Genomic DNA, 26,782 nt, shown 5'->3' with positions numbered 1-26,782 from the left:
TTCTTCTTCCAGCTGTGCTCTCCCCTCGCACGTCCTTGTGAGGATGGAAGGGAGGAACCTTACCTATTTTCTTTGTTTAAAAAACTCTTGAGGGAGAGCCTGCTGGGCCTCAGGGATGGCATGGGTAGGGGAGGGTGAGTGATTTTGTGTACGCTGTGGAAACTGGAGGTCATACTGGGCCAGATCCTTTCCCTCTAGGTCAGAATTTAGGACAAAGAAAGATGACAAACCAATGTAACAAAATCTTCCTTGGGAAGGGTTCCTGCTTTAGGTGTCAGAGCTGTTAGTATTTCTAAGTTAACCACTGAGTCTTGGAGGACTGGAAAGAGAGGCCCTGTTTGTGGTTACCTGGGCTTTCCTCTGCCAGGTGGGAGAAAGTGAGCTGAGGGTGGACCGCTGCCAGGCTCTGTCAGTTGAGCTGGGGCAACTTAACTGATGACTGTGACTGGCTGATAACTATGGGGCAGCTCACCACAGAGACAGAGCTGAGGAGTGTCCTTCACATGTATGGAGAAGCCAGCAAAACTCAGCCCCCTTGGCCGAGGGGCACTGGGAGGAAGAATCATGTCAGGGTAAAGTGGGAAGGACCGGTTGGGGCTTGACTGTGGTGGTCAATTTCTTCTCTCCTTCCATTACTGGGAAGTATTACTGAGTGAAAAACATTAACTGGACAGGAATGTGATTTCTGCAAGTATGAGGGATAGATTAGAGAGAACCCACCTCACACCTCACCAAAGCCCAAAATCACTGGGAAATTAAGGGAAGCCCACAGGAGAGATCTGAATGGGTCTCACCCATCTTTGTCTTTTGTGCCCTTTGCCACCTTCTGATGATGTCATACTTCCCCGTCGACCTATGGCTGTTCATGTGCATTTCTGTCTCTCACAGTCGAACAAACTGATAAAGGTGGAGAGATTTCATTTTCTATCAGTAACATTCACATCCACAGCATCTCATTAACTCAGGGTGTTAACCAGATAGATGGACGGATGGATGGATGGATGGATGAGTGGGTGGATGGATGGATGGATGGATGCTTGGGTGGGTGGGTGGGTGGATGGATGGATGAACAGGAATCCTCTTGCCTATTTACTCACTGGTCAGTTTTGAATGCAGTACCAAGTGAACAGTCACGATGTTCAGTGTGGAGAAAGGAATATCTAGCATGTGGTGTTTGAGGATTTTTCTCTCCGTGATCCACTTTGTCATATGAAGGACACTGTGTGAACCCACACCAAAGCATGCAGGCAGGTTCTTGTGGGGCAGGAGGCCCTAGGATGTGTTAGGCACCAGAATCCATCTTTTTTGGTAGCCATCCAAAGGAGAAACACGTTAGAGGCCATCCCTTGAGGACAGGGAGGAGAACCTCAATACATGATGTCTAGGACATCATGGGGCCAATTCGGATCCCCGATCGGTGAGGTTAGCAGGACCTAAGGCCACACACAGTCAGGGCCTACAGGGCTGGCTCTAGCTGATGGACCACAGAGTCACAGCCCATCCGATCCCCCTTTGCTCCACAGAGAAGGAGAGTTTGTACGTAGAAGGGTTTGGGCGGGAGATGCAGTGGTTATTTCTAGGGAGCGGCGCGGCAAAACAAAGATGGCGCCGACATCCAGCCCCGTCTGGATGTAGACAACTTACCGCGCATGCGCAGGCTTGTCCCCTTGCTAGGGCGGCCGTATGATAATGAGGTGATCCAGCGCCCTCCTATGGTGAACAATAGTACTGCGCATGCGCGGATTTTGCACCTGGCGTCAGTCTGGCTGGGGCGGTACTATGCAAATGGAGTGGTTCATGCCGCACCAGTCTCTGGAGGACAAGTAGCTGGGATGACAGTGGGGTGATAGTGGGGTGACTCGTGCCCTGCCAATCCCTGAAAGATTATTAGCATACTGTTGTGTATATGAGGTGACCGACTTTGCCGCTCGTGGTCCCCGTGTCAACAATGAAGTGGTCCTGCAGTAAAGGCTGTTGAGAAGAATCCGACCGTGTTGCGTCTTCCTTGCCGGCTGAGGTGGGCGCGACAGTTATTAACTCAGAAGAGTAGAAATTTGGAGAACAGGAACCAAAATAAGGAAATGCAGTATGGTGACTTTTGGCTCCCAGGGAACGCGGTATCAGCCCCCACTAATGAGAAAGCAGCTGGTTTGAAACCCTCACTCACTTAATTATATCAACACGGTGGACACCTTGCGGGCTGCCTTCCCAGGTTGGGCTAATTAGCCTTCCTTTTCTCTGATTTTCCTTTCTTCCTGATAATTATCTCCTCTCACCTCTCCTCACACGTGTGAGTGGGCTGCTGGCAGCCATGTTTATACTCGGAGCCAGCTACGTTGGCCAATCCGATCCTCAGAGGGTTCGAGATCAGTGAGTATTGGTTGCTACTGTGAATGGGTGAAGTGCCCAGCACAGGGCGTGTGCCTGAGCATGGGAGGGTAGAATTAACCATTGTACAAAGCAAGGGGACAGAGCCAAGGCAAGGGCACAGGCCTTTCTGTTACCAGGTTCCAGTTCAAGCCTGTTTCTTGAGCAGAATCCAGTAAGTATGAAAAAGCTCTCCGCTCCTCCCCGAAGTTCTCTCTATTTTGTAACTAAAGAGGCCTCTGTGGGCTGGGGAGACGGCTTATCTGGTAAAGGGTTGAACCTACTGAGCAGAAGGTAGAGACAGGCAGATCCCGGGGGTCTCACAAGCCAGCCAGCCACCCTAGAGTGTGTTTGTGTGTCTAGGCACATGGTAGGGGCAGAGGGTAAAATGGTGGTCATATTTAGGAACAGCATAAATAGCAACAGAATCAGGAGCTGGAAAACGGACAATTAAGCCAAAGATCACTTTGGAAACCTTCCCCCATGACTGTGAGCCTGGGCATCTAGCCTCCTCTTGGCAGCAGTGGACAAACTTGGCTGTGCCGGGTCTTTCCGCTGGGGCCTTTCTGTGCTCTGAAGCAGGTGGCGAGAAGGCTGCGCTTTGCATCAACTTTCTCCTTTCTTGTCTGGAGAGGAAACTCTCCGCCCTGGAGGCTGACCCCTTACGTTCAGAGTTCACGGTAGTTTTTCTGGCAAAAGTCTCTTTCTGTTCTTTGTGCCTGTGCGTGCGTGTTCATGTGTGTGCAGGCGCAGTGCCTATGCGTGCAAGTGTGTGTGGAGGTCAGAGGACAGCCTTGTTTGTCTGGTTTTGAGACAAAGGCTCTCACAGAACCTGGAGCTCCCTGATTTCAACCAGGCCAACTGAGAGGATGAGACCCCGGGATTTGCCTGTCTCCACCTCTCCAGGGCTGGGATTGTATGCATATGCTGATGCACGTGGTTTTTTTTTAAAAAAAGGGTGCTGGGTGAAAAGACCCCCGGAGAGGACTTTTCCCTCAAGAGGAGACCCCCAAGCGCCCAATGACCAAACCGAGGCCACTCGGATGCAATCAGCAAGAGGGTTTATTGGAAAACACAGGTACCTGCGGGCACAGTCTCTTCGGAGGACTTGCGCGCCCAGCAGCTCCAGCATGGGACTTTTATAGGGTTTGGGGAAGCAGAAGCGGGCGTACAGAAGCAGATGCATAGTTACGGGGATTGGTGGATTTAAACGAGGCATATAGACATGTTCACATATGATTGGTTATTTCACAAGATGAGGTAATAAGGTATTGCTACACACATTGGCAGGTTTGAATCATATGCGAATGAGGTTGTAACATGGTAAAAGAGTACGTGCGGGTTGGGACGTCCTGAATGTCGGGGGGCTAGGGACTTATCCCTTCCTGCCAGATCCGGTATTCCTAGTCTGTTCTGTATTCCTTTCCTTTTATGGTCTGTTAGTTTTAACGGTGACTTGGCCCTAGGTATCTGGGTGTGCCTGGGCTCATTCAAGCTTGTTGCAGCTCTGAGTTAAGACTCATGGAGTGGGTCTTTCACTGGGGATTTGGCTCACATCCCTGTCATTTTATAAGAGCAGATTACCAAACCAGTAGCCATCTATCTGGCCCAGAAGTTTCTTTTCCTAAAAATGAACAACAACAAAAGCCAGAAGTAGTTTTTAAATGTTGTAAAAATACAAACCTGGAAACCTCTCTCCCCCTCTCCATCCCCCTCTCTCTCCTCTCCCCTTCCCTCCATCTCTCCCTTTCTCCTTCCCTCTCTGTCTCCTCTTCTCCCTCTTTCCCTCTCTCCCCCTCTGTCTTTCCATCTCTCTGCCCTCTCCTTCCCTCCCTTTCTCTCCTCTCCTTCCCTCCATCTCTCTTTCCCCTCTCCTCCCTCCCTCCCTCTCTCTCCCCTCCCCCCTCCCTCTCTGCCTCTCCCTCTCTTCCTCTCCCTCCCCCTCCCTACCTCCCCTCCTCTCTCCCCCCCTCTCCTCTCTCTCCCTCCCTCCCTCCCTCCCCTCTCCCTCTCCTCTCCTCCCCTTTTCTCTCCTCTCCTTCCTCCCCTCTTTCCCCCCCTCCTTCCCTCCCTCCCTCCATCTCCTCTCTGCTCACAGCCCCACTCTCTAATGACTCACTGTATCACCCCAGCTGCCCTCACGCGTGTGACAACCCTCCTTCTCCCAGTTTCCTAAGAGCAGGGGATTACAGGCATGTGCCACATGCCTAGCCCAGTTCCCTATCCCTTGACCCAAACCCACGGAATAGGGGACCCCAAATGGCAGCAGAATAGAAAGGCGTCAAGGGGAGGATGGAGGATGAGAAAGGAAGATAACAGAAGCAGCAGCTGGGACCGGAAGGTCTTGCAGATGCTGATGACTTAGGCCACGCAAGTTTATTAAGAAGGGCAGCCTCAGACTTACTATTTGTGGGATGGGTGGGGGCAGGAGGAATGGCTGACCAGACTCAGCGGAGAGCTAAGTCAGACAACATTGGAAAGAGAACATGGGATTCCTCAGACACAGCTGCCTGAGGACTGATAACCACAGCCCAAGAGGAAGAGCTGGGACCCCAGAAACCACAACCGTAACCGCTTCACCCTCAGGTGTGAGCGTGATTGTGTGTTTTCATGTCTGGTCCTGGACAAGGTCTCAGAGCTAAAGTTCCCTTTGTCCTCTCATCAGGGCCTCTGCAAAAATCTCGGCTCCACCCTCCCCCCTACAGGATGCTTAACCTGCACAGATACTTTTCTTTAATGTGACGAATTTATGCACACACCCCAAGCACCTTAACTTCCTGACCCTGTGCTTGTGCTGTGGCGCCTGCTCAGTGAGCTTCTCCCAGCAGGCTCAGGGTCGACAGAAACTGGAGCAGGAAGCTGGGCAGCACCCCATGCTGGGTTCTCAGGAGGGAGACACTTCCTCCTTCCTCTGGGCATCCTTTGATGAGTAAGAAAGGCTTGGATCTCATCCTGCGTTCTTAAGTGCGAAGGCTTTTCAAATCTCCTTGTCATCTGAATTTCTGTGGGATGGAGCGCACAAATGATAATACTGCAGGGGCAAGCACTTTGCATGGGGTCACAGGTCTGGACCTCATGGAGTCCTCATAAGGGGCCTCGGAGTTTGGATCATGCTTTTGTATGGTGCCGGATTGAACTTGTGTGATGTGGACAGCTACCTACAGGTAACTGATGGAAATAACTTTAGTGGAAGCAGGGGCCCCAAGTCATCTTGGGAAGGTGTCTTGAACATCTCTGGTAACTGTGAGAAGCAGCCCATCTATTTCTTCATTTGAACGGATACAGTCAGCAAGGTCCATGTCCACGGGCACCATGTGTCATTACGCTGGGTACTGTTACGGCTCATCTGGGCCTCCTCAAGAACGCAAGCTCCCTGGTTTGCTCTGTCTCTAGAGGCCTGCTCAGAGCCCATGTGATAGCGTCACTGACCCTGGGCCCTGGATTTTAGCTTCAAATAGGTTATGAATTCCCCATGCCTCTGAGGCGGTACGATGGTCAGCTTTAACTGTCAACCTGACACAAACTAGAATCTCCTTTGAAGAGAGTCTCAGTGAGGGACTGTCTGGATCAGGTTGGCTTGTGAGCATGTCTGTTGGGGTTGTCTTAATTGAGATGGTTAGACCCCTACCCTCACCCCACTCCAATGGGAGCTAGGTGGCACTCTCTCATGCTTTGGCCCCTGTGCTGTATAAGAGTGAAGAAACCCAGCAAACACAAGGGTATTCCTTTCTCTCTGCTCTTCTGTGATATGATGTGATATGACCTGTCTCAGGTTCCAGCCACTGTGACCTACCCACGGTAGTGGTCTGTAGCCCAGAATTGTGATCTGGAGTAACCCCTTTCTCTTGTACGTTGCTTTTCCTCAGGATATTTTATCGCAACACCAGATGTGGGCTCACCCTCTCTATAAACATTCTCTCTAGTGTGGGTACACTAGATTCTGATGCCCAGAACACCAGAGGATGCAGTTCTAGGATTCCACTAAACAAAACAGCATAAGAAGAAACCAGTGATGACCATAGCTGGGAGAGCCATAGAGGCAGATACTCTGGGTAACTGGGGTGATCCAAAGCCAAGAAGGAGAAGATCAAGAAATAAGCTCTGGGAGACCATCTCATCTTTTAATTGAGAGAGGGAGGGGCGAGGACTCTGAAGCCCTTGTACCCCGAGCATGACCCTGACAAACACTTCAGACCAATCCCAGACTGGGATGAGGGACAGTTATGTCCCTTGTCGAGCACAAAAGCAGTTCCCCTCAGCACCCTTTGCGTGAGTTACAATGTATCCATCCTTAAAGGAGAAAGCCGGAAGCTCGGGAAAAGTTGATACAAAGATAAACCCCAGAGAATGGTATTAGTGATTCATAGCCAGACTAGCTCTCACTCTGATAGTGGAACATCCAGGCTAGAATTTAGGATAACTGTGATTGACGTGTTAAAGGCTAGACTGGAAATGACTGACAACATCAGTAAGTGGATGGGTAATTTTTAGCAGGGATTAAAGCCAGAAGAAAAAGAATAAAATAGGAACACTACAAATATAAATATATAGTGGCAGCGATCTTGACTTTAAAAAAGATTTATTTTTATTTGTGAATATGTGTGTGTGTGTGTGTATGTGTGTGTGTGTAAGCCCAAATAATGGCGCTAAAGATGCATTTGAAAAGAAACTAGCCAAAATTACAGAGATACCAAACATCAAATCTGAGAAGGCCATGCACCCCAGGGGAGAAAAAAAAAAAAAAAAACAAAACACAAACAAGCTTATGCTGTTCAAAGCTGAAAGACAAAGAGAAAATCCTGTAGGTGGCCTGGACAGGGTGGCAGTGACGGCCGACGTGCTGTGGGGATCCTTAGCCTTGGTTTTCGTGGTCTACCATCTAAAATCAAGACTCTCTTGTTGAATACTCACTCTGTGGTCAGTGGAGCAGAGTGTATAACTGGCTTCTCTACAGCGGCTGATGGGTTCACGTGGGTGAATGCTGCTGTTTGGGTCATCTCTGTCTCTAGTGATATTCATTGCTGAGAAAGGAGTGTTAAATGTCAAAGTCAGTAACTGTGTTTGTACTGGCTTCTGTGACTCCATTAGCTTTAGTCTCCTATACACCTAGGCTCTGCCCATACATACCTATGCATTTGGAAAAATTTAACCGTGTGTGTGTGTGTGTGTTATAAGTTTCATGTGGGTGTGCATACATGTGTATATAAGACATCATGTGTGTGTACATGTGTGTGCACGTGTGTGTGCTGTTTATATGTTTCATGTGGGTGTGCATACATATATACACAAGTCATATATGTGCATGTGTGTGCATATGTGTGCTGTTTATATGTTTCATGTGGGTATGCATACATGTGTATATAAGACATCATGTGTGTGTACATGTGTGTGCACGTGTGTGTGCTGTTTATATGTTTCATGTGGGTGTGCATACATATATACACAAGTCATATATGTGCATGTGTGTGCATATGTGTGCTGTTTATATGTTTCATGTGGGTATGCATACATATGAACATAAGTCATCGTGTGTGCACATGTGTGTGTATGCATATGTGTGTGGTGTTTATATGTTTCATGTGGGTGTGCATACATATGTACATAAGTCATCGTGTGTGCACATGTGTGTGTGGTGTTTATATGTTTCTTTCTTTCTTTTTTTTTTATATTAACTTGAGTATTTCTTATATACATTTCGAGTGTTATTCCCAGTTTCTGGGCAAACATCCCCCTCCCCCCTCCCCTTCTTTATGGGTGTTCCCCTCCCCATCCTCCCCCCATTGCTGCCCTCCCCCAAAAGTCACATTCACTGGGGGTTCAGTCTTAGCAGGACCAAGGGATTCCCCTTCCACTGGTGCTCTTACTAGGATATTCATTGTTACCTATGAGGTCAGAGTCCAGGGTCAGTCCATGTATAGTCTTTAGGTAGTGGCTTAGTCCCTGGAAGCTCTGGTTGCTTGGCATTGTTGTACATATGGGCTCTCGAGCCCCTTCAAGCTCTTCCTGTTCTTTCTCTGATTCCTTCAACGGGGGTCCTATTCTCAATTCAGTGGTTTGCTGCTGGCATACGCCTCTGTGTTTGCTGTATTCTGGCTGTGTCTCTCGGGAGAGATCTACATCTGGCTCCTGTCGGCCTGCACTTCTTTGCATCATCCATCTTGTCTAATTGGATGGCTGTATATGCATGGGCCATATGTGGGGCAGGCTCTGAATGGGTGTTCCTTCAGTCTCTGTTGTAATTTTTGCCTCTTTCTTCCCTGCCAAGGGTATTCTTGTTCCCCTTTTAAAGAAGGAGTGAAGCATTCACATTTTGATCATCCGTCTTGAGTTTCATTTGTTCTAGGCATCTAGGGTAATTCAAGCATTTGGGCTAATAGCCACTTATCAATGAGTGCATACCATGTGTGTTTTTCTGTGATTGGGTTACCTCACTCAGGATGATATTTTCCAGTTCCACCATTTGCCTATGAATTTCATAAAGTCATTGTTTTTGATAGCTGAGTAATATTCCATTGTGTAGATGTACCACATTTTCTGTATCCATTCCTCTGTTGAAGGGCATCTGTTCTTTCCAGCTTCTGGCTATTATAAATAAGGCTGCGATGAACATAGTGGAGCACGTGTCTTTTTATATGTTGGGGCACCTTTTTGGGTATATGCCCAAGAGAGGTATAGCTGGATCCTCAGGCAGTTCAATGTCCAATTTTCTGAGGAACCTCCAGACTGATTTCCAGAATGGTTGTACCAGTCTGCAATCCCACCAACAATGGAGGAGTGTTCCTCTTTCGTGTTTATATGTTTCATGTGGGTCTACATACATATGCATATAAGTCTATGTGCATGCATGTGGAAACCAGAGGTCAGTATCAGGTGCTTTCTTCAGTAGTTCTGCACTGTATTTTCTGAAGCGGGCTCTCTCACTGAATCTGGAGGTCATTAATCCAGCCTGACTGGCTGGCTAACAGCTTGGGGATCATTTTGTCTCTTATTCCTCAGTACTGGCATTGCAAATGTGTCATGGGATTTGAACTCCGCTCCTCATGCTTCTGTGGGAGGTACTTTACTGAGCCAGCCGTCATCGAAGCCCCTTTCTCCACATGGTATCTCTCCCCATCTCTAGCCATCATTTCTGCGCTAGTTTTCTGGCTGGAGACTCACACAGACTACTCTCCATTTCACTTTCATTAGGTCTTCATGAAGGATCTTTCCTTCCTCATCTGTCGCTAGTGTCCTCAGGTTTTTACGCTTATAACGAGTTCCTCGGGCAGACTCTGTGCTTGGACCCTGGTTGTAGAAAATGAATTGGGGGCCTGCATATTAATTTATGCGAGTAAATCACTCATATTTAGCATTAGACTGGAAGGTGCCTTCCCGCTGTTAATCTATTTTCCCATCTGCTCTGTGTTTCTCTCCCCCATTTCTGCTGCCCGTCTGGCCAATTGCATGTTCTGTCTTAATTTATTAACTTACCATTTTTGTCTTTTCATAAATAAAATATTTATGCTGAGGATGTAGTTCAGTGGCAGGATGCACTGTCTAAGCAAAAATCTGGGTTCTGTCCTCAGCATCGAGATGTATTAAAAAAATTAAAACACTTGTTTTATGTGTTCCCACCACACCTGGTATTTACAATATGTGTCAAAGAATCCAGACTCACCCCTAGTTAAATACTTCTTTAGTTGTATTAATACGTAGCCTGTGGAATCTTATATTTCCAATTACTCCTTCCCATCTGCTCTAGCTTGCTGTCTATTTTATATTTACTTCAGATGTGAACATATATTGCTATTATTTCATGTTACAGAGCAATCATGACTGAAAATGTTAATTTTAGTCCTGTTTTAATTACTCTGTTCCTCATGCACTGATTTCTGTGTATGGATATGAATTTCTGACTCATTATTTTGTCTCCTTAAATGATTCTTCTGTAACATTCTTTTTCAAAGTCTAATTTTTAATTTTTAATTATCTCTGTGTGTCCGTGTGTGTGTGTGTGTGTCCGTGTCCGTGTGTGTGTGTGTGTGTGTGTGTGTGTGTGTGTGTGTGTGTATACACATATCAGCGCGATGTCCAAGAAAGCCAATAGGGGGCGGTAGATCCCCTGGAGCTGAAATAACAAGTAGTTGTGGGTCACAGGACACGGGAGCCTGAATCCAAACTCAGATCTTCTGTACAAGCAGTTTGCATTCTTAATTACTATGTCCTCTCTGTGGCACCCTTTTAACATTTCTTCAATTAGTCCAGTTGGTTAGCAATTCCATTAGATGTTGTCTGGGAAAAAACAAAACTTTTTAAAAGTTTTATCTTTAATAGGCATTTTTTTTCTTCTGAGCACAGAATTGGAACTTTAGAGTTATTTATTTCAGAAGTGAACTTGTGCCACCCTGCCTGTTTTGCAGTGGGCGTGATTTCCAGTCTAACCACAACTGTACCTTCTGTTTTGATTCTCTGTTCTTTTCCTTGTTTTATTTTTTCTTTCAAGCTTTTTCCACTACCAAGTTCTTTATTATATAAATATATGATCGTATTAATTATGTATCTCTCCCAGCTCAGCTTTTAAATCTCATGAGCACTGAAGGCTGTGTCTGGCCGTACTCTGTGTTCAGCACCTAGGATAGCTCCCGGGTCTCAGCAACATTAAGTGTTAGTTAAACAAAGGGGCTTTTTATTCTTATTTTACAGATGAGGTGCCTCAGGCAGAGAAAGGTTATGGTAACGGAACACACTGGGATTCCTAACGTGGTTTCTGAGAGACTTAATGAGTGGAAGACAGAACAGGAGAGCCTGGGTTTCTTAGGGTTGTTCATACAAGGTCTTAGCCACAGAGGATGAAAGGTAACATTTTCAGTATGGCGAGAACAGCTCAGATTTAGGTTGCTACAACTCAGTGTGGATCCGCTCACAGCAGCCCCTCCCTGGATGTGTGGCTTGCCTGCAAGAGTGTTAAGACAATTGTACATTGGATCCTGTTCTGACATGCAAGCATAAATGTTGAGGACAAATAATCTTTCTATGATTATAGCTATAAAATTTTATTTTTCTTGTGTTTATTATATTTTATTGTATTTATTGTATTTTGTTGCACTTTGTTTGAGACAAGGTCTTACAATGTAGCTTTTGCTGGCCTGGAACTTGTTTTGTAGACCAGGCTTATTAGAAGAGAATCTTTAAAAAAACATTGTTTGGAGCAAGTAAAAGCTAGCCTGGTTATTGCCCTGCCTTGATGGACCTTGCCCTGGGGACCCGTGTTAATACAGTAATGTGTGGAAAATACTGATTAACTGTTATTGATCCTCCTCTATGACTCTGCCTGGAAGGAGCCAAAAGAAAGCTCACAGCCACCATACAGCCAGGCAGAAGCAAGGACTGAACTTGAAATCTTGAAAGAAGAGAGCAGGGGCAAGAGCTTGTATCTTGAATCCATGTGTATATTCCAGGAAGCAAAAGCTAGCCTATAGTGATAAAGGCATCATCATGGTTTGAATATGCTTGACCCGGGCTTGTCCCAAGCCTGACAACCTAAGTTTGATACCCAGGACCCACATGGTGGAAGGAGAGAGCTGACCCTCACAGGTTGTCCTTTGACCTCTGTGTGTGTGTGTGTGTGTGTGTGTGTGTGTGTGTGTGTGTGTGTGCGCGCGCGTGCATGCGCACGCGCGTGCTCACAGATTAAAAATAACTTGAAAATTAAAATAAATAAAGAAATAAACACCATCCACATCCCTGCTGGGTCTTAGTGCATTCTGCAACATGCAGTAAGACCTGCAAAGTGTTTTGTTCCTATGACAACTGATCCTCTGACTGCTTAAATCTGGGATCTCTGGATTTTTCTGGGAATATTCCTGAGAAGTGCTCTCTCTGAGTCTGTAGTGTAGGCAGTGTTTGGGTTGGGAAAGGTCACAACAGACAATCTCAAAACTGTCCACTGCCTAATGAGGCAATAGCAAGCCAGATGCAGGAGGGTAGACCCAGGATACATTGTTTCTTCCGTTCTGAATGGAGAACAAAACGAACAACTCCTAAGATCCCCTAGGAGCCATCCCCACGTCTCAAAGCCCCCCTTTGTGTCTTTTATCCTGGGATAATGGAGTTGCAGAAGTGTAATAACTTGACAGTAAAAATATTAACCTCTAAAGGCAGCTTTCACAATATGACATTTTATAAGCTGTTTTACACATATTGGAAGATGAACGTGACACGGCTTGGTCTTTTTCTGAGCTCCTTGCTTTTGGCCTCTGCTCTTCTTACATGAGGATGGATAGCATTTGGTTTTCGATGCTCCCCTTGGGGCTCAGAGAGCCCCTCAAGCATCATTTAGATGAATGACGGGGGTGGGGGGCTGGAGAGATAGCTGAGCAGTTAAGAGCACTCGCTGCTCTTGCAGAGGACTTGAATCCAGTTTGCAGCACCCACAGAGCAGCTCACAACCATCTGTAACTCCAGTGCCAGGGGATCTGATGTCCTCTTCTGGCCTCTGCAGGTACTGCACTCTTGTGATGCACCCCCATACATGCAGAGGAAACACTCATAATACTTTTTTTAGATTAGATGAATGATGGGAGTGGGAAGTTGGTTTTTACATGGTTATGTCTTCTCTGCCTAATGAGCTCTTACTCCATGTTGTAATCTCAGTTTCTAGTCACATGGTCAGACTGCACCCTGGGATTCCAAGGTCACATACATTCTTCTTTAGGTCCTCCACGCTTCAAGCTCTGTATCTTTTCCTGGTCTGTTTCCATCCACCATATATGGACTGAATCCCATTTATTTTTAGTGTATGTGTGTGCATGTATGTATGTGTGTGTACGTATATATATGTAAATGTTGTATGTATGTGTATGTATGTGTGTGTAGTATGTTTGTTATGTTGTATATACGTGTGTATATATTTATATGTGTGTATGTAGTATGTGTGTTTATGTGTGTGAATGTATGTTGCATGTTGTATATCTGTGCATGCATGTATATATTTGTGTATATTGTATATGTCCATGTGTATGTATGTCTATGTGTATGTGTATGTATGTTTGTATGTTGTATGTGTATATATATTATATGTGGGTATATATTTATATGTGTGTATGTAGTATGTGTGTTTATGTATGTGTATGTATGTTGCATGTTGTATATCTGTGCATGCATGTATATATGTGTGTATTTTGTATATGTCTATGTGTATGTATGTCTATGTGTATGTGTATGTATGTTTGTATGTTGTATGTGTATATATATTATATGTGTGTATATTGTATGTGTGTTTATATATGTGTGTTGTATGTTGTATACCTGTGAATGTATGTATATATGTCTGTATGTTTATGTGTGTGTGTGTTGTATGAATGCTGTGTGTAGGTAAAATGTATATCCTTCCTTAGGTGCTGTTTAACTTGTATTTTGAGACAAGTTCTCTTACTGGTCTGGAAACACCCCCAACCCCTCAGTTTTGAGACAGAATCTTATACTAGCCTGGCTCTTGCACATAGGTTTGTCTGGCTAGTCAGGAAGTCTCAGGAATCTACCTTTTTCTCTCTCCACAGCTCTGAGATTATAAGTACCTGCAACCACACCTGACATTTTTCTTCTTTTACAAACTTTTGATCTTTATATTTAATTTTATGTGCATGTTATTTTTGCCTGCATGTGTTCCCTGTGTGTGAAATGCCCACCAAGGCCAGAAGAAGGTACCAGATTCCCTAAACTTGGATTACAGATGGTTGTGAGTCTCTGTATGGGTGCTGGGAACTGAACCTGGGTCCTCTGGAAGAGCAGCCAGAGTGATCAGCCACCAACTCATCTCTTTAGCCCCTCTTCTTCCCCATGTTGTAAAATGTAAGTTCTGGGAATTGATCTTGGGTCTTCACTCCCGTAAGACAAGCACTTTTCTGACAGATCCCATCTCCTCATCTATGGGATTTAAGTTCTTAAGACAAAAATTCCCAGAGCCAGTGTGTTCCTCTGACAGTTAAGGTGGGGTTTGGGGTGGGTAGGTAGCAGCTGACAAGGAAGGTCAAGGATTCCTCACAGGAATTTGAGGTCTGAGTTCCAGGAAGGGGTATCAAGAATGTTCAAGAAATGGCTGACCAGTCTTTGAGGCAAGATGAAGGTGACTTTAGTTTGACTTCAGACAGGATGCTGTGTTCTCTGGGGTAAGTGAGTGGAGTCCAGGGGAGGTCATGCCCTCATGAAGCGAAACCTATCCCAGCACAGTGGTCACGCAGAAGGGGAGAGCTTCTCTGTGACAGGCTTTGATCCTTTCCAGAGAATCGTATGGCTGGAAGTCAGATTCGCCATTGTGGGCCCCGTGGAAGATAAGATCACAGTCTTCAGTCCTATGCCCTGCCCTTACGTGGGAGCCTCATTCCGATGTCTCCATGATTCTGGGCTCAATGACACAAGCTTAAGTCCCTCCCACATTCCCTGGGCGACAGCTGCTCTTCTTGGCGTGTTGTATCGCTCTCCTTCTAAAAAAGCAAAGGGAAGGCCGGAAAAGAGTATTCTTTTTTCGCTAAAGTTGAGAAGTTAAAAGAAATGACCCCATTTCAACCGCTCACTGGGTTTACAATGTCAAGAGGCATCAGCTACCACCATACAACTATTGTTCTTTTAGCTGTAAAGAGGTGTGGGTGAACGTATGATACTTCATATGTGTAGTGTGTAATGGTTAAATGAGGGTTCCTGGCATTTCTACTACCTTAAATGTTTAAAAAATTAATTCACACATAGTGATTGTGTGTGTGTGTGTGTGTGTGTGTGTGTGTGTGTATTTGTTGGTGGAAGTGTGGTGTATGGTATCCTGACACAAATCAGATAACTCCATTTGTATCTTCTTATCATTGCTCTGTGGTTAGAGCCTGAAAGTTCTAACTCATAAAATATATAATAGGTGATTTGAACTGCAGAACTTTAGCTGTTCTGCATAAAGTGGTGTTTAGTGATCATATCCTCGTGTGTTCTGGCACGAAATGTCTAACCTCCCATCATCCCCGTCCCCAAGTCACTGAAGCCAGGCCTGAAGGCCCTTTCACTGCTCAGTCAGACCGTAGCCATCTGAAGTCCCCTTCTGTTCACGACTTCCTGCCCCAAACAGATGTTTAGGGGGGATTTGTTTTAGATGAATTTTTAAGTTCCTGTTTATTCTAGATACCGTTCCTTCGACGGATTAATAATTTCAAAATGGGGCTTGGGAGATGGCTGAGTCCATAAATGCTTACTCCATAAGCACAAGGACCTGAGTCAAGTCCCCGGCATCCATATGGAAAGCCAGGTGTGTGCTATATGTCCAGGATCCAAACTCTGGGGAGGCAGAGACAAGAAGCTCCCAGGCACTCACTAGCCAGGCAGCCTTGCCAAATCAGTGTGCCCTCTCAGAACACAAGGCAAACAGCTCCTGAAGAATGACAGTTCAAGTTGACCTCTGACCTCTACATATATGTGTACACACACACACACACACACACACACACACACACGCGTGTGTGCACTTCCAATCAATCATGCCACATCACAGCTTCAGTCTTCCCATCTCTAAAATGACATCACAGGTCCCACATGTTTCATGCTTCCCACTGGTTCCCAGCCTTCATCCCAATGGAGAACAAAACCACAGCATTTCATTTGCTCACCCAGGAGGTGGGAAGTGAAGCAGGAAGCTGATGTGTTTGGCAAGACCCCACAGCAGGGGGTGAGCTAGCGTACCCCCAAGTGCTGAGCCAGAGACTCACCTCTTTCTCCCCAGTTTTCCAAACTGCGTCTCACTGTTTGCACAGATTAATCCCATCTGTGTTTCCAGGGCATCCCATGAGCACTTAGCCTACCAGGGTTTTAATCCAGTGCAGAGCCCTCTTGAATTTCTTTCAAATGTTCTGCTTTATGGCCGGAACAAAGCCTTTTCTTAGTAACATTAAAACCTTTTATGCATCTTCAAATGTGGCACCAGAGTGGAATAAGACACACCTGGGGCTTGATTAGCAGCGGTTTGAGCGCATAAGAAAAGGTAAGATAAGGAAAACAGCGCCCTCCCAAAAGGCGGCTGGGGTTACGCAGCTCCATTAAATTATGTTTATGGTTTAACTTGTCAGTATTGTGTAACACAAAACGGCTTTCCTGGAGTCTGTCTATCAGTGATTTGTCATTAATTAGTGTCTACAAATTACTCTTTGTACCTGTCCTGTTCTTCTGGCTCCTTATAAATCAGAGCTGTCGTGGTTCATGAACTTCTACAGATGTCAAGATCTGTGTGTAGCGTGTCTCTTTCTGATGCGTCTCGTGTTCTTGTCCCTCCCCTTCCCCCAAGGTCTCCAACACCTGTGACTCTATCTTTGTGAACGGGAAGGAGATGAAGAGCAAAGTAGGCACGATTGTCAACTTCACCCACCAGCACTTCACTTCCCAGGTGGAGATCACCGTCTGGGTGCCCCGCCTGCCGCTGCAGATTGAGATCTCGGACACCGAGCTGAGCCAGATCAAGGGCTGGAGGATCCCGGTGGCATCCAACAGGAGGTGAGGAACAGGAGCCCCAGCTGTGGGCTAGAGGCTGCCAGGGCGGGCGCAGGTGTCTGCGGGAGGTAAGTTGGTTCTCAGGAAGCAATGTCTGAAGTGTGTTGCCACGGTCTGGGTTTGGCTTCCCGCAGTGCACGGCAGTGCTCTGGCCTTGGGCTCCTGTGGCTCTGACTTGGATGATGACTAACAGTTGGACGCGAGAAAATTACGTCAAAGACAATATTAACAGTTAACGGCGGTGATGCCCGCAGCCTCGTAGAGTGGTCTGTAGGATGCGGGAAGGTCAGGTGAGCTCTAAGAAGCACCTATACAGAACTTGGCCTTCAGAACCTAACTACTTTCCCCCATCCTCGGTCATCCTCTCCTTTCTGACTGTCAGCCATGGGGTGAGGCGTCCTGTGGTAACAACCACATGGTTGAAGCCAAGACTGTCTGAGTTTTAACCTTGGCTTCTGCCAAGTATAGCCACGTGACCTCGTGACGTCACCTAGGTATTCTTCAGTTCCGTCAACTATACATCGGAAACAATGGTATTACAAGAGGTCCCAAGAATCCAGTGCTATGATGTGTTCTGCAGGGGGGAGGGCCCAAAGTCAAAGTCTTCTCCAGGATCCTCATCTGCTGCTTATTCAGGTGCAACGGTTTGAAAGAGAATGTCCCCCAAAGGCTTAAGTGTTTCATCACCAGGTCCCCAGCAGGTGGCGCTGTTTGGGGAGGTTTATAGAACCTTTAGGAGGAGGAGCTTTGATAGAGGAAGTATATCACTGGAGGTGGGGTGGGCTTTGAGAGTACACCTCACTTCCTGTTCTCACTCTCTGCTTCCTTAGTATGTGTAAAATCGGAGCAGGCATTATTATTATTATTATTATTATTATTATTATTATTTACTACTACTATTACTATTACTACAACTACTACTATGACTACTACTATGGCTACTACTACTACTTACTACTACTACTACTACTACTACTACTACTACTACTACTACTACTTCTACTACTACTTCTACTGCTTATGCTGTCAGGCCTTCCTTACCATGATAAACAGTATCTCTCTAGAACTGTGAGATAAAAATCAACCCTTTCCTCCCCAAGTTGCTTTCTTTCGGGACATTACTTTATCATGGCAACAGAAATGAAACTAGAGGTCCAGTCAGGCACCAGCCTGGCACCGTGCCAAGGAGACTTCACAGACGCAATTACAGCCAAAGCGATCTATCTTAGGACGTGGAGATGATCGAGGAGGGCTGGATCCATCAGATGAGACCCTTGAAAGCAGATCATCCCCTCCGGCTAGTGGCAGAAGGACCCTGGAGAGGTCTGAGAGTGAGGGCCACTTGACAGGGCGATGCTGTCTTTGGAGGTGGTTTAATATGCGCCATGGAAAGCACGTGGAGCCTTTAGGGATCCATGAGCGTTCTCATGATGAACACGGACCAATGGCACCCAGTCTAACTGTGGGTAGCAACCTGACTGTTTAGATGCAGTTTCTGCTCCAACAGCTTCAAGTGACAGTCTGGCTGACACCTTGACATCAGCTTCAGTCTTGGTGCAGAACTTCTCATTGGAGCCTTGTTGTCCATGACTCACAGGATCCCAAGCAAGCAAATGAGTTAAAAAAAAAAAACCTGTTAAGTGTGTAGACATTTGTTACACCACAAAGGAAGAAAGTAACCCAGATATTGTTACCCAGTGTTGCAACTGTAACACTCCATGGAGGGTGTCTTTTCAAGTAGACAGTAGGCGGAGAGTGGAAGTATCTGGAGGAACATAGTGGCCTTTGGCAGACTCTTTGTAGACTCATGGGTGGTGAAGGTGTTGACAAGTGAGCCCAATAGCATGAGACGTTGTTGGGAAGAAGGCATGAGACGTTGTCGAGACGCTCCCATTGCCTGGTTGGAAATAGCAGTCATCCTGGATAAGAGTGCACTTGGAAAACATTCAGAGGGCGTGGGGAACCCAGATTCTTTTTTGACTGTTACAGAATGCCAGTGTGCTGTGGCCTGCAGTTACACGAAAGCAAATAAAACTGGCTCTGAAGCTGTGATTCCCAGGCAAAGTGTTGAATGTGTGCCTTGCTTTTTACAGCTAAATGCTAGAGGAGAGAAAAAAGGAGGCGAGGGCTGTTAAACGGAAGGGAACAGGTACCCAACGGCATCCAAACTATCAGCTTTCCCAGATGCTGAGCAATGGGAAAACTCAGACACGCTCTGAAACATAGGCTCAGGATACCACAAAGGTCCAGGACTAGACTCCAAATTCTTCCAGAACACGAAGTGTCGGCACAGTGAATAGATGCCGTCTGAGGGGCTGACGTCTTCCACTTGTTCCCTTGAACAAGGAGGTAGACAGTACCCTTAGAGATGAAGCATCATGGACAGAACGGGAGCCATGATGTCAGGGGAGCGCCAGTGAGACTTTAACACCATCGATGACCTCTAATCCCCAAACCCCATTGAAACCAGAGCCTGTGTGCCACTCCAGAACAGATTTAACAGAAGTAGATTCCTAGCCATCTCTGAGTGTTTTTTTTTTTAAATCACAATATCTAAGACATGTGGAGTCACTTGTTATCTTGAGGGAGATATTTGATGTAGAATTTTAAATAGTCTCAACACCATGGAGAACGTAGGCAATCTCAGTAAGGAGAAGTAGCTGGAGGAAACCCCCAGTGGATGGTTTCAGTGGTACGTACGGGAAGGATGGCAGAGTAAGGTCAATGAACTCAGAGATGGACGGTAAGACTCGGTCTAACCAACACAGAAAATCAGCGGGGCTGATCCCCAGAGACTTGTGGGACAGTGACAAGATGCCTGAAGTCCCTTGAACTAGAATCTGGGGGGCAGTCAGTGAAAGTGGGGTCTGAGAACGCAAGATGACAGGGGACCAAACTTGGTAAAATAAGCAAGTGCTCAGAGGCAAGCATCTGAGGCAACCACCAGCTGGGCAAAGGCTAAGGAATCTTTGTGACAACCTCTCACAGCAACATTTCTGAGATTTAGAGACAAAGGGGGGATCTTAAACAAGCCAGAGGCTCACACCGATGATTACCACAAGCCATCATAGTGTGACTCTACCCCTTTGGTTAAGGGAAAATTTCTCATCCCTAGGGCTGATCAGCATCTTCCGTTGTAAGTGCATGTAATATAAAGATAGATCCTTGCAAAGAGAGCATGGACGCGTGATTGAATGCTACTGATGTTGTTTGGGCACTGTGTGGGTTTCTTCTCTAAGGGAGGTCACTGGGGACACTCATGATTCACCAAATGGATGCTGTCTCTGTGACGTATTCTGAAGGAATAGAATAAAAAGATAAGAAACTCATCACTTATTAGTTACTTTTCTTGTTACGGCGACCATATATGTAGTGAAAGGAGCCTCGATGAAGAGAGGTCGATTTTTCATTTATGATGGGGAGGATGTGGCAGTGGGCATAGGAGGCTGCTTATTCACATCAAGGGAAATCAGGAAGCAGTGGGGATCGACGACAAGGTTGTGATGGAAACCCTAAATCTTGGAACCCCACTTCTCCGGTTAAATTCTGGGGCCCAAAGGTTTCACAGCCTTGCTAAAGCTGCTGAGGACCGAGTATCCTGACACATGAACCTGTGAAGGACATCTTACATCCAATCCTAGCGAGCATGACACTCTGATTTTAAACACTATATCCTTTTGTCCCATTTTTCCTTATCAACGAAGATAACCTGCCTTCTCTTTGAGAACCCAAAACTTCTCTATGGCTGTGCTGCAGAGTTTTTCTATGCCTTCCTACTTTGTTCTCAAAACTTAAGGGAGACAGCCAATTCAGAAATCAAAGACAATTGGGTTCAGATCTATAGTGAGCACTGCTGGGCCACTCTGCGAATTCTGAGATTGGTTTGCTCATGAACACTGTGAGAAAGGGTGGAAGGGACACAGAAAGTGAGAGGACACATGATAGGGCAGTTAGCGTGGCCTCGGTCTTGCCTCTGTAGATGACCAGATATGTGGCCTTGATTGAGGGGCCTCTACTCTCCCCATCTTGGTTTCCTTATCAGTACGATTAGAACAAGAGTTAAACCTCAGTTTCCAGGTTCTTCAAAGGTTGAATGAGTCAAGTGTCTGTGGCCACTGTGAGGCCTGTCTGTCTGCCACAGGGACCAGAGTTCAAGGTTCTAACTCCATGCACAGGGATGTCAGCTGGCACTCTGGGAGAATGGGCTGTGGTCTGTCTAACTCTTGTAGGAATTGTGAATGCTGCTTTGCTCTCTCTGACATGGCCTCCATCCACAAAGCAGCCAGCAGCAGCCAGCAGCCAGCAGCCAGCAGCCAGCAAAATCCTCCCCTGGAAGGTCACAGGGCAAGCTCTACTCAAAGAGAAGGTTCTAGAATCAAGGAGGTGGAGAGGATTTTTCTGGGGGAGGGCTGTTGACAATTAGGGGTCAGTGGAAAATGGAAGGAGGGGGTAGAGGAATAGAAGGGGTGGAGAGAAACATGCATGAATGATTGAATGAATTCATTCATTGGATGACCAAATGAATCAATGGTTTCCTAATAGGAAAAAGGCTGTTGCATTTTCTCTGACAGTCAGACTGAGTCGAGCTTCCCACCAAAGAGGAACCTTAATCTGTTTTGCTTCCTTTGTGCTCCAGGCCCACCCGGGAGAGCGATGATGAGGAGGATGAGGAGAAGAAGGGACGAGGGTGTACCCTGCAGTACCAGCATGCCCTGGTGCGTGTCCTCACTCAGTTTGTATCTGAGTCACCTGACCTGGGTCAGCTGACCTACATGCTGGGCCCTGACTGGCAGTTTGACATCACCGACCTGGTCACTGAGTTTGTGAAGGTGGAAGAGCCCAAAATTGCCCAGTTACAGGATGGCAGGATCCTGGCAGGACGGGAGCCGGGCATCACCACTGTGCAGGTATTGCTGAGTGGGGTGGGTATGGAGGGGCTTCGCCTCATTCCCCCTAACCTCAGTGGTTTCTCCAGATGCCATACAGCTCTGTACATGTGTGGTATGTGTGCATATCACAACCAGCATGTATCTATCTTTTTATACACGTTCAGCCTGTGTGCAGGAATCTATTCACCGGTTTTACAGCTCAAAACTCAGAGGACCCGGGCAACAAGAAAAAGAGAAAGAAAGATCGATGGTTGAATGATCTCTGTGACATCCTAACAACAACCTTTTATTGAACATTTTGGTAGAACGATTATGCAGAATTGTTTTTTTTATACCAATCCCAAAATGCTGTCTATCCTCATTAAGCCAAAGCTAATTTCTTGGTGCAGTTGGCCAAAGTGTGTTATATTCTGCGCTTGTTTTCTGTTTCCACCTCATGGACACCACAGATTTACATCTTACATGGCACCAATTTCTGACTCTGTAGGCTGGGACATCAGTGGGGCTTGACCTGGTTCTGTATGACACGCCAAGGCTGGAGCCAGCATCTCTGTAGGCTCTGACCAGGAAATTTGGGGAAATAACGGACTTCAGCTCTCACTCCCCTTTTTGGGGGGAACACCACTGTGTATCTACCACTGAGGCTCCTGTGTCCTGGCTGTCTGTCAGCCAGGAGCCCTGTGTATTTCTTCTCGTGGACTCCCTCCCTTGTCAGTAGGGACTCTGAGTGTCCCTGACTTCCTTATGTCACCAACTGGGAACACAGCCATTCCTCCTCTACCCCAAAGAGCTCTGGTGACGATACTGGGTGCCCTCTGTGATTCAGCCCCATCTGGCTTTCAGGCTGCTGCGTTGTGTGACATTGAAGAGTCACATAATGAGCTTTCATTTTTTTTCCCACGTGCCAGGGATGAGTGAGGGCAGGATGTCTTTGGGGGGGGGGAGTGCAGAATATTCTAGGAAAAATTCCATTTACCAGGCTTTATCCCTGGCCTGGTAGCCCCCATCCCTGGTGGTATACCAGATGGTCTATTAGGAGAGATAGCTACTTAGGAAATGCCACTTCAACTGGTTTATCCAATGATGACCCAGTTACCCATACACTGATCATGGGTGTCAGTGAGGAACATCTGCCTGCCCACTGGAAGGGTGACCCAGGCTGAGCACCACTGACCCACGCTCAGAAACTGCTTAATGGCCGTTGAAAAGATACCCTCTTCTTCCATACTTATCAACAAGGTAGAAACTTCAGCGAGGACTCCTAACTTGAACCCCAGTTTTTCCTTAGAATACATTCTCCTTACTATCATACAGTACAAAAAAGATGTGAATGACCACAGGCCCACCTAAACACTTGTCACTATGTTCCTTTGACGGAACACCGGTCAGATCCCTGATGGCCCTGTCTGCTCAGGGGTTAAAGGCGGCCCTGCGGGACAAAGTCACAGGCATTTCCTTACTTTTCAGGTCCTTTCACCTCTCTCTGACTCCATCCTTGCCGAGAAGACGGTTATCGTCCTGGATGACCGAGTCACCATCACAGAGCTGGGCGTACAACTGGTGGCTGGCCTGTCCCTTTCCCTGCAGCCTCACAGGGCAGACAAGAGGGCCATCATCTCCACAGTGTCTGCTCAGGATGTTCTCCAAGCCCCACAGCAGGTGAGACTCCCAGGGGCCTGTGTTCTGTGCACAGTCACCTCTATCTCCAGTTACGAGTCCTTGCATGGGAAGCCAGCAGGGTGTCATAGCCAGGCCTCGAAGCTTTGGACCTCCTTCTTGCTTCTTACCCAGTTTCTCTTTGTCTCTGAGAAAGGCACCCAGGGCTTAGCTATACCTTCCCATGACCTTTGCTTTCCCATGGGTTGATCTGTGCTAGGTGTGGATTGGTACTAGACCACGGTTGAGGGATCCCCTGATCTCGTTCCTGCCAAACAGACAAAGCAATTTTTTGAAGCTTGGAGACTTCATTTCAGCTGCTTGGACAAGAATGGCCAGTTGGTACCTGATTGTCCTGTTGATGGCAGAGATCGTGAGCTCTAAAGCGCCCCTGTGTCTTAAAGCATGCACAATAATTTTATAAAGAGATAGGAGCATGGTACCATTCAAGTGAGCCAGCCCCACACCACCTCATTTACCAAGACCTCCCCCAAGGAGTGGTTTTTGCTGTGTCAGCACAGACTTCCTAGTAAATGGTGTTCAAAGTGGCATCGTCTTGAACAGTAAGTAACCTGGTAGTTAGATCTGAAATTGATTCCGATAAATCACCCAAATCTTTCTGAGTGTCTCCACAAAGGTCAAAGTCACACCCCGTGGGAAGGCATGCAATAAATTAATTTACACTTTAACGTGTTCACTGAAGTGCATTCCTGGCACCTCATGTCGGGGGGGCTCTAGTATGTTAACGATACAAGGTCAAGGCATAACAAGAGCCAAGACCATCACATATGGGATGTTGCTTCTATCTGAAGACGCCAGGAACGTCCAGAGGAAGTCATGTTTGTAAGTTTGAAGGAACCCAGTCGTAACAGTGTTCTCTGGTTTCGTTTTCCTTAGGAAGCCATCGTCAGTTCCTGGATTTTGTTCAGCGATGGCTCAGTGACACCCTTAGACATTTATGATCCCAAGGATTTCTCGGTGACCGTTTCCTCATTGGATGAGATGGTGGTGTCCATCCAGCCAAACCTTCAGACCAGATGGCCAATTGTGGTTGCCGAGGGTGAAGGACAAGGGCCCCTGATCAAACTGGAAATGTCCATTAGCGAGTCTTGTCAGAAGAACAAGAGGAAGAGTACTCTTGCTGTGGGCAAAGGAAATGTCAAGGTCAGATTTGAACCCGGGACGCACGAGCAGCAAGGAGGTGGCAATGATATCGGGGGCGTCAACCGGGAATACAAAGGCCACCTCAGCAATTCCATAGAGCGTGAGGGAAGCCAGGAGCGAGCAGCCCAGGAGTGGTTCCAACATGGCACACCTGTTGGCCACAAGGACTGGACCAACAAAAGCACAACCCCACAGTCTCCCATGGGAGGAAAACTCCTCAAAGGTGGAGCGGATGCCTTCACGAGCTTCCCCACTCAAGGGAAGTTACCGGAATCCAATAACCCCGGTGACCTCACGATGACCTCCAGGGGGTTAACGGATTTGGAGATCGGGATGTACGCCCTGCTCTGTGTCTTCTGCCTGGCCATCTTGGTCTTCCTGATCAACTGCGTGGCCTTTGCTTGGAAGTATAGACACAAAAGGTTCGCGGTGAGTGAACAAGGCAACATCCCCCATTCTCACGACTGGGTCTGGCTCGGGAACGAGGTAGAACTCCTGGAGAACCCCGTGGACATCACCCTCCCCTCTGAGGAGTGCACGACCATGATTGACAGGGGTCTGCAGTTCGAGGAGAGGAACTTCCTGCTGAATGGCAGTTCCCAGAAGACTTTTCATAGTCAGCTGCTTCGGCCCCCTGACTATGTGTATGAAAAAGAGCTGAAAAACGAACCTATGGGTTCCTCCGGCCCAAAGAGGAAGAGAGTCAAGTTTACTTCCTACACCACCATCCTCCCCGAGGATGGGGGCCCATACACCAACTCCATCCTGTTTGACAGTGATGACAGCATCAAGTGGGTCTGCCAGGACATGGGGCTGGGGGACTCACAGGACTTCAGAGACTATATGGAAAGACTACAGGACCAGATGTAAAGTCCTTTCTTAAGTTTGTATTCACCTGTATGCCTTCTGTTTTCTGAGCGATGGAACAGTGGGTCTGATCAGCAATAGGGGGTGACTCAGCAAAGTGTCAGAGCGGGGGTCTGGAGGGATCCCTCTCTAAGCGGGTATCAGCGGTCTGGAGAGCTGGGGCTCGAGCTGGGCCATGTCTATAAAACTGGCTCCCGGGAATGGGAGGCATCCAGAGGCAGCAGCAAGCCTGGCGGTAGACACGACCCCGCAGACACTGTTAGTCACCTCGTGACCAATGGCCGTGTGTAATTAGGAACGTTCCGGGTGGTGTTTTTTTTTTTTTTTTTTTTCCTATTCCTAGCCCCTTTAAAGCACAGTGGACACTCATTGCGCGTGGCCTGAGTTCAAATCTCCATGGTGGAAGATGAGTGAATGTAGCTTCCTTAGCTGTCAGGATTGAAGCTCATTGTTTTTATACAAATCTGGACTCGCACCTGTTCTTTTGACTTTACATTTTTTTGGGGGGGGGAGGGGTTTGTTTTAGAAGCACTTAAAGAAGAGTTGATGTTCGATGTTCCAGAGTTTAATTTTCTGTAGCTCATTGTGGCCCGTCATTATGGGGTCTCCACATAGGACGTCGTTTGTTTTTTTAAACTTTGTTGCTGGGGATGGCATTTAGGAAACATCTTCTCATGTTTTGTCCCTCCTTGACATTGGTCTTTCTCATCTATCTATCTTGGGAACAGGGGTCTGACTGGAGACCCAGGAGAGAGTTTTTTTTTTAAAATATATTTTTCACATGAAATTTCACAGATTTGGAGAAAAAGTTCTGTCACAAACATGTTTTTTAGTGTCTGCTTGTTAAAAAACTCCTGGGGAATTTTCTGAGGGAAGAGAGACTCCAATACCACAGTATGCATATAAGTCCTCTGTGCTCAATGCAATGTATTAATTCAAACTGAAATAAAAAAAAAAACAAAACAAAGCAAAAACAGAATTGAAGGGCTAGAGAGATGGCTTGGTGGTTAAGAGCATTTCCTGCTCTCACAGAGAGCTTTGCTTCAGTTCTCAGTGCCCACGTGGCAGTTCACAACCAGATGTAATTCCAATTCCAAGGGATTCAGTGCCCTCTTCTGGCCTCTGTGGGTACTACAGTCATGTGCAACTACACAGACACACATTTGCAAGATTGAAAACAAAAACAAAAACAAGTCTTTTAAAAATCAGGATTAATTTATACAACAAAGATACAAGGAAATGTTAAACCCTCCAGCTTTGCAGATTATCTTTTTAAATAATGTTTCAAATTAGCAATATAAGAATGTCTTATACAATGACTGAAAAAAAAATTCTCGGTTGTT

The 26,782-nt window shown here is 46.6% G+C and overlaps 1 protein-coding gene across 3 annotated transcripts in view; it reads left to right on the top strand.

The window, feature by feature from the left end:
• Tmem132b (transmembrane protein 132B) overlaps positions 1–26,262 on the top strand; it is a 262,144-nt gene extending 235,882 nt beyond the window's left edge. For all 3 annotated transcript variants that reach the window (XM_032887118.1, XM_032887120.1, XM_032887119.1), the window contains exons 6-9: positions 16,661–16,866; positions 21,500–21,770; positions 23,220–23,411; positions 24,306–26,262. In XM_032887118.1, coding sequence (XP_032743009.1) covers positions 16,661–16,866; positions 21,500–21,770; positions 23,220–23,411; positions 24,306–25,442 — 1,806 coding nt within the window. In that variant the 3' untranslated portion in view covers positions 25,443–26,262. The remainder of the gene's footprint in view (positions 1–16,660; positions 16,867–21,499; positions 21,771–23,219; positions 23,412–24,305) is intronic.
• Positions 26,263–26,782: the final 520 nt, after the last annotated feature.

This window comes from Rattus rattus, chromosome 16, assembly GCF_011064425.1.
Source record: "Rattus rattus isolate New Zealand chromosome 16, Rrattus_CSIRO_v1, whole genome shotgun sequence".
Taxonomy (NCBI): domain Eukaryota; kingdom Metazoa; phylum Chordata; class Mammalia; order Rodentia; family Muridae; genus Rattus; species Rattus rattus.
The sequence above is the reverse complement of the archived record's forward strand: the minus strand, read 5'-3'. Positions and strand labels throughout refer to the sequence as shown.